A 7,820-nucleotide genomic window follows, 5' to 3' on the forward strand; every position below is an offset into this window, starting at 1 on the left:
CCTCTAACCCTAGGAAGCTTTTTGCTACCTTCTCCTCCCTCCTGAATCCTCCTCCCCCTCTCCCCCCCTCCTCCCTCACTGCGGATAACTTCGTCAACCATTTTGAAAAGAAGGTTGACGACATCCGATCCTCGTTTGCTAAGTCAAGCAACACCGCTGGTCCTGCTCACACTGCCCTACCCTGTGCTTTGACCTCTTTCTCCCCTCTCTCTCCAGATGAAATCTCGCGTCTTGTGACGGCCGGCCGCCCAACAACCTGCCCACTTGACCCTATCCCCTCCTCTCTTCTCCAGACCATTTCCGGAGACCTTCTCCCCTACCTCACCTCGCTCATCAACTCATCCTTGACCGCTGGCTACGTCCCTTCCGTCTTCAAGAGAGCGAGAGTTGCACCCCTTCTGAAAAAACCTACACTCGATCCCTCCGATGTCAACAACTACAGACCAGTATCCCTTCTTTCTTTTCTCTCCAAAACTCTTGAACGTGCCGTCCTTGGCCAGAACGACCTTCTTGATCCTAATCAGTCAGGTTTCAAGACTGGGCATTCAACTGAGACTGCTCTTCTCTGTGTCACGGAGGCTCTCCGCACTGCTAAAGCTAACTCTCTCTCCTCTGCTCTCATCCTTCTAGACCTATCTGCTGCCTTTGATACTGTGAACCATCAGATCCTCCTCTCCACCCTCTCCGAGCTGGGCATCTCCGGCGCGGCCCACGCTTGGATTGCGTCCTACCTGACAGGTCGCTCCTACCAGGTGGCATGGCGAGAATCTGTCTCCGCACCACGTGCTCTCACCACTGGTGTCCCCCAGGGCTCTGTTCTAGGCCCTCTCCTATTCTCGCTATACACCAAGTCACTTGGCTCTGTCATATCCTCACACGGTCTCTCCTATCATTGCTATGCAGACGACACACAATTAATCTTCTCCTTTCCCCCTTCTGACAACCAGGTGGCGAATCGCATCTCTGCATGTCTGGCAGACATATCAGTGTGGATGACGGATCACCACCTCAAGCTGAACCTCGGCAAGACAGAGCTGCTCTTCCTCCCGGGGAAGGACTGCCCGTTCCATGATCTCGCCATCACGGTTGACAACTCCATTGTGTCCTCCTCCCAGAGTGCTAAGAACCTTGGCGTGATCCTGGTCAACACCCTGTCGTTCTCCACTAACATCAAGGCGGTGACCCGATCCTGTAGGTTCATGCTCTACAACATTCGCAGAGTACGACCCTGCCTCACACAGGAAGCGGCGCAGGTCCTAATCCAGGCACTTGTCATCTCCCGTCTGGATTACTGCAACTCGCTGTTGGCTGGGCTCCCTGCCTGTGCCATCAAACCCCTACAACTCATCCAGAACGCCGCAGCCCGTCTGGTGTTCAACCTTCCCAAGTTCTCTCACGTCACCCCGCTCCTCCGCTCTCTCCACTGGCTTCCAGTTGAAGCTCGCATCCGCTACAAGACCATGGTGCTTGCCTACGGAGCTGTGAGGGGAACGGCACCTCCGTACCTTCAGGCTCTGATCAGGCCCTACACCCAAACAAGGGCACTGCGTTCATCCACCTCTGGCCTGCTCGCCTCCCTACCTCTGAGGAAGCACAGTTCCCGCTCAGCCCAGTCAAAACTGTTCGCCGCTCTGGCACCCCAATGGTGGAACAAGCTCCCTCACGATGCCAGGACAGCGGAGTCAATCACCACCTTCCGGAGACACCTGAAACCCCACCTCTTTAAGGAATACCTGGGATAGGATAAAGTAATCCTTCTAACCCCCCCCCCCTTTAAAAGATTTAGATGCACTATTGTAAAGTGGTTGTTCTACTTGATATTATAGGTGAATGCACCAATTTGTAAGTCGCTCTGGATAAGAGCGTCTGCTAAATGACTTAAATGTAATGTAAATGTTAGACACTCTGGTGTCCCTTGCCCATTTTAAAAATGTTATGGAGGATCAATATGATGTTATCTGTGATTTGTTTCTGTTGAATTGTGTCTTTGTTTTGTATGTTTGAAATGTTCTTGTCTGTATGCCTAAAACTGTATATGTCAACATGTTTACACAGGGCACAGCCGTAAAAGAGATCCAGGTCTCAGTCTGTTTTCCCTGTTAAAATAAAGATTAAAAAAAAAAAAAAAAGGTAACACTCTAATACACGTAACACTCTAATACAGGTAACACTCTAATACAGGAAACACTCTAATACAGGAAACACTCTAATACAGGAAACACTCTAATACAGGAAACACTCTAATACAGGAAACAATCTAATACAGGTAACACTCTAATACAGGTAACACTCTAATACAGGTAACACTCTAATACAGGTAACACTCTAAAACAGGTAACACTCTAATACAGGTAGCACTCTAATACAGGTAACACTCTAAAACAGGTAACAATCTAAAACAGGTAACACTCTAAAACAGGTAACACTCTAAAACAGGTAACACTCTAATACACGTAACAATCTTCTTGACATAATTTAAGATGTAGTTATTTTACAGTTTTCGATTCTCTTCCCTGAGCTAAACTCAGAAAGAAAAAATGTAGAGCCACGTTCGATCACTTTATTCATTGGCAGTTTTTACCCCGTATGCATGTTGTGCCATTTCTTTTACAGCCTGGTACTGGGTCACCTTCAAACAACTCCCCTGAAGCTCAAAAGCTTCGGCCCGGAAGTTCAGGTTATGTCGAGTAGACCTCTGAAGGTCATAAAGCAAAACATACGACACCGTCGTGTTCGTGAGTCTCATCAAATGTATTTGTTTTTGTAGATCAAATTGTTCATGTTCTACAGACAATTTTGTGAAGATTTTCTCTCGTGTGTAGAAAAACAACCCCCCGTGTTATGGTATAGGCACAAACTTCATATCGGCGGAAAGAGGGGATTGAGCTGCAGCAATGACATGACACGATAAGTCTCCAGCATAAACACATGGAGAGCTATTCAATACACGCAGGCCAACAGCTTTGTGTGTTTACAGCATTGATTTTAATAAACTGTAGTTGAACAGAGGTTTAGGTATCACACACAACCAATTCTAACACACTGGTGCACTGAGGAGGAGGCGTCGACCTGAACGCATCACATTTCCCAGGTAGCTACTGTGGTGACACGTGAAGTACTACAGTACCCAGAAGACACTGTTACAGAGGAAGTGACATCATTCACAGAGTCATGTGACGGGAAGTTGATCCACGTATATGTACACTTGACTTGTATTGTTATTGTTCAGATGTAGATAAATAATAAAATAAATAAATATAAAATTGTATTATTTACATAGTGTACAAACAAGACCCTGTCACCAAACCATGTTCTGTTAAAGGCCCTGAACAGTCAAAATCATGACATTTCATGATATTTGGATGAAACCAGATCAAAGTAGGAAGACCAATGTATGATAAATGACTGTTGCTTGTACATTGATCAAGTTTGATCATAAAGTTAAATGGTACCCCTCCCCCACGTGTCAAACACTTGGACTCAGGAGAATGTCACAAAAAAACAACTCTTATTTTAATACACCAATGGTAACGCCATGTCGTTACATTGACACATCGACCAACAGAGAACATTGTTTTTCTTGAAACGTCAGAAAAAACCCCCCATTAAAGTTTGGTCTCCTATAGCTGGCTGCTGGCCCATGTTAACCCCGACTGGTGGAGGTGACCCGTTACCATGTTGACCCAGACTGGTGGAGGTGACCCGTTACCATGTAACCCAGACTGGTGGAGGTGACCCGTTACCATGTAACCCAGACTGGTGGAGGTGACCCGTTACCATGTAACCCAGACTGGTGGAGGTGACCCGTTACCATGTAGACCCAGACTGGTGGAGGTGACCCGTTACCATGTAACCCAGACTGGTGGAGGTGACCCATTACCATGACAACCCAGACTGGTGGAGGTGCCCCGTTACCATGTAGACCCAGACTGGTGGAGGTGCCCCGTTACCATGTAGACCCAGACTGGTGGAGGTGACCCGTTACCATGTAGACCCAGACTGGTGGAGGTGACCCGTTACCATGACAACCCAGACTGGTGGAGGTGACCCGTTACCATGTAACCCAGACTGGTGGAGGTGACCCGTTACCATGTAGACCCAGACTGGTGGAGGTGACCCGTTACCATGTAACCCAGACTGGTGGAGGTGACCCGTCACCATGTAACCCAGACTGGTGGAGGTGACCCGTTACCATGTTGACCCAGACTGGTGGAGGTGCCCCGTTACCATGTAACCCAGACTGGTGGAGGTGACCCGTTACCATGTAACCCAGACTGGTGGAGGTGACCCGTTACCATGACAACCCAGACTGGTGGAGGTGACCCGTTACCATGTAGACCCAGACTGGTGGAGGTGACCCGTTACCATGTTGACCCAGACTGGTGGAGGTGACCCGTTACCATGTAGACCCAGACTGGTGGAGGTTGACCCGTTACCATGACAACCCAGACTGGTGGAGGTGACCCGTTACCATGTTGAGCATAGATCCTCACAAAGGGTTAACTGACATGTTCCCCCTCTTCACCCCTCCCCTGTTCCCCTCTTCACCCCTCCCCTGTTCCCCCTCTTCACCCCTCCCCTGTTCCCCCTCTTCACCCCTCCCCTGTTCCCCTCTTCACCCCTCTCCTGTCCCCCCTCTTCACCCCTCCCCTGTTCCCTGTTCCCCCTCTTCACCCCTCCCCTGTTCCCCTCTTCACCCCTCCCCTGTTCCCCCTCTTCACCCCTCCCCTGTTCCCTGTTCCCCCTCTTCACCCCTCCCCTGTTCCCCTCTTCACCCCTCCCCTGTTCCCTGTTCCCCCTCTTCACCCCTCCCCTGTTCCCCCTCTTCACCCCTCCCCTGTTCCCTGTTCCCCCTCTTCACCCCTCCCCTGTTCCCCCTCTTCACCCCTCCCCTGTTCCCTGTTCCCCCTCTTCACCCCTCCCCTGTTCCCCCTCTTCACCCCTCCCCTGTCCCCCCTCTTCACCCCTCCCCTGTTCCCCCTCTTCACCCCTCCCCTGTTCCCTGTTCCCCCTCTTCACCCCTCCCCTGTCCCCCCTCTTCACCCCTCCCCTGTTCCCCCTCTTCACCCCTCCCCTGTCCCCCCTCTTCACCCCTCCCCTGTTCCCCCTCTTCACCCCTCCCCTGTTCCCCCTCTTCACCCCTCCCCTGTTCCCCCGCTTCACCCCTCCCCTGTTCCCTGTTCCCCCTCTTCACCCCTCCCCTGTTCCCCCTCTTCACCCCTCCCCTCTCCCCTGTTCCCCCTCTTCACCCCTCCCCTGTTCCCTGTCCCCCCTCTTCACCCCTCCCCTGTTCCCCTCTTCACCCCTCCCCTGTTCCCCCTCTTCACCCCTCCCCTGTTCCCTGTCCCCCCTCTTCACCCCTCCCCTGTTCCCCTCTTCACCCCTCCCCTGTTCCCCTCTTCACCCCTCCCCTGTTCCCCTCTTCACCCCTCCCCTGTTCCCTGTTCCCCCGCTTCACCTCTCCCGTGAGAATGCGGCTACGGGAGGGAATAAGGGCGGAGACGAGGTTAAAGGTAAGAGAGAGGGGGGTGATGGTCAGGCTGGGAGGTAGCTGGGCGGTATGTCCATCTTTGTTGTTGTCGTCGTCAACGGCAACAGGCATGAGCTCACATCCTGGTTGCGTCTTCGTCTGAGAACCTGCCCCTCCTTATCAAGAGCGGTGGCCTGAGGGGGAGGAGACACTCGTCAACCAATCAGGACCGATGCTCACAGGGACAACACTCACGCTGAGGATATTGTGGGTTAGAAGAGGAGCATGGGTAAAATAGAGGAGAGCAGGAGAAGTAAGAGATGAGGAGGAGGAGGAGGAGGAGGAGGAGAGGAGTACAAGGAAGCAGAAAATGGACGCACGCCACGAGCGTTGTTTACAGTCTGTTTAGAGATCACGGGCTGATGGTGACAGACCGGTGCCATCTCACATTATTAACACCTCAACAATCAAAGATCTTTGAGTTGATCAAATGATTGTGCACTCTAGCCTACAGTTTGTTTAAAGGTTTACAATTTGTTTAGAGGTTTACAGTCTGTTTAGAGGTTTACAGTCTGTTTAGAGGTTTACAGTTTGTTTAGAGGATTACAGTCTGTTTACAGTTTGTTTAGAGGTTTACAGTTTGTTTAGAGGTTTACAGTCTGTTTAGAGGTTTACAGTTTGTTTAGAGGATTACAGTCTGTTTACAGTTTGTTTAGAGGTTTACAGTTTGTTTAGAGGTTTACAGTTTGTTTACAGTTTGTTTAGAGTTTTACAGTTTGTTTAGAGGATTTACAGTTTGTTTAGAGGTTTACAGTCTGTTTAGAGGGTTTACAGTCTGTTTAGAGGGTTTACAGTCTGTTTAGAGGGTTTACAGTCTGTTTAGAGGGTTTACAGTTTGTTTAGAGAATTTACAGTTTGTTTAGAGGTTTACAGTCTGTTTAGAGGGTTTACAGTCTGTTTAGAGGTTTACAGTCTGTTTAGAGGGTTTACAGTTTGTTTAGAGGTTTACAGTTTGACAGCGCCACTTTCTCTACAGACAAACGTTAGTCACAGGATTGCAAAGGGAAGGTCAGATGCAGATAAGGGGTCTATGAGAGGGAGTCTATGAGAGGGAGTCTATGAGAGGGAGTCTATGAGAGGGAGTCTATGAGAGGGGGTCTACGAGAGGGAGTCTACGAGAGGGAGTCTATGAGAGGGGGTCTATGAGAGGGGGTCTATGAGAGGGGGTCTATGAGAGGGGGTCTATGAGAGGGAGTCTATGAGAGGGAGTCTACGAGAGGGAGTCTACGAGAGGGAGTCTACGAGAGGGAGTCTACGAGAGGGAGTCTACGAGAGGGAGCGGGGGTCAGGACATGGATGGGGCTGATAGAGCACACAGAAGTAAGCAGCCAAAGCAGGCAGCCAATCATTACTCTGGGCCACAGCAAACAGAGCGGACAGGGTTGTCGTGCCAACGGGAGGTCATACCGTATCCAGTACATGGCCGGGTGCTGGTAGAAGTCCAACGACCCAGAACGCTGCAAACAGAAGCTGTGCTCCAACTGGACAACAGAACACAGAAACCAGGAACCTTTAAAACCAGTATAACTTAAAGAGAAACCAGTAACCTTTAAAACCAGTAGGATTTATAGAGAAACCAGTAACCTTTAAAACCAGTATAACTTAAAGAGAAACCAGTAACCTTTAAAACCAGTAGGATTTATAGAGAAACCAGTACAGTCAACCTTTAAAACCAGTAACATCAACCAGTAACATAGCAAAAGCGAGTACAATCAGAGAAATCAGGTTTAAACAAGTAGGACTTACTGGAAACCAGTTAAAACATTTAGACCTTTACAGGTATCAAACCAGTGGAAACCATTACAGTTAGATTTCTAAACCAGAACAACAGGAGTTCAACTCAGTTCGTTCAGACTTAGAGCCAAAGACAAAGCCAGTACAACTTAGTGGTGCCATGTAAAAACACAGACATGTCTGCATCAATCTTTCCTGAGCGGGGCTCACCGTAATGACAGACACCCCGGCGGTGGTGTCATTAGCTTTAGGGCCGGTGTTGAAGTGCTTCTTTATCTTTCCTGCAACTGAAAGCTCCTGTTCATTCTCTGACACACCGCCATCCTGCAGAGAGATAGAGAGTGAGGGGAAGGGGAGGGGAGGGGAAGAGGAGAGGATAGGAGAGGAAATAGAGGAGAGGAGAGAGAAGGGGAGAAGAGAGGAGGGGAGAGAGAAGAGGAGAAGAGAGGAGGGGAGAGAGAAGAGGAGAAGAGAGGAGAGGAGAGAGAAGGGAAGAAGAGAGGAGAGGAGGGGAGAAGAGAGGAGAGGAGGGGAGGGGAGAGGAGAGAGAAGGGGA

At 49.9% G+C, this 7,820-nt stretch overlaps 1 protein-coding gene across 1 annotated transcript in view; it reads right to left on the reverse strand.

Annotated features, from left to right (window-relative positions):
* Nucleotides 1-5,446: 5,446 nt before the first annotated feature.
* Nucleotides 5,447-7,820, reverse strand: part of LOC115153832 (serine/threonine-protein kinase DCLK1) — a gene marked incomplete in the record, with an annotated part of 88,292 nt that continues 85,918 nt past the window's right edge. Inside the window, 3 exon segments of the mRNA XM_029699435.1 lie at nt 5,447-5,664; nt 6,938-7,011; nt 7,475-7,588. Coding sequence (XP_029555295.1) covers nt 5,607-5,664; nt 6,938-7,011; nt 7,475-7,588 — 246 coding nt within the window.

Source organism: Salmo trutta, chromosome 19 (genome assembly GCF_901001165.1).
Source record: "Salmo trutta chromosome 19, fSalTru1.1, whole genome shotgun sequence".
Taxonomy (NCBI): domain Eukaryota; kingdom Metazoa; phylum Chordata; class Actinopteri; order Salmoniformes; family Salmonidae; genus Salmo; species Salmo trutta.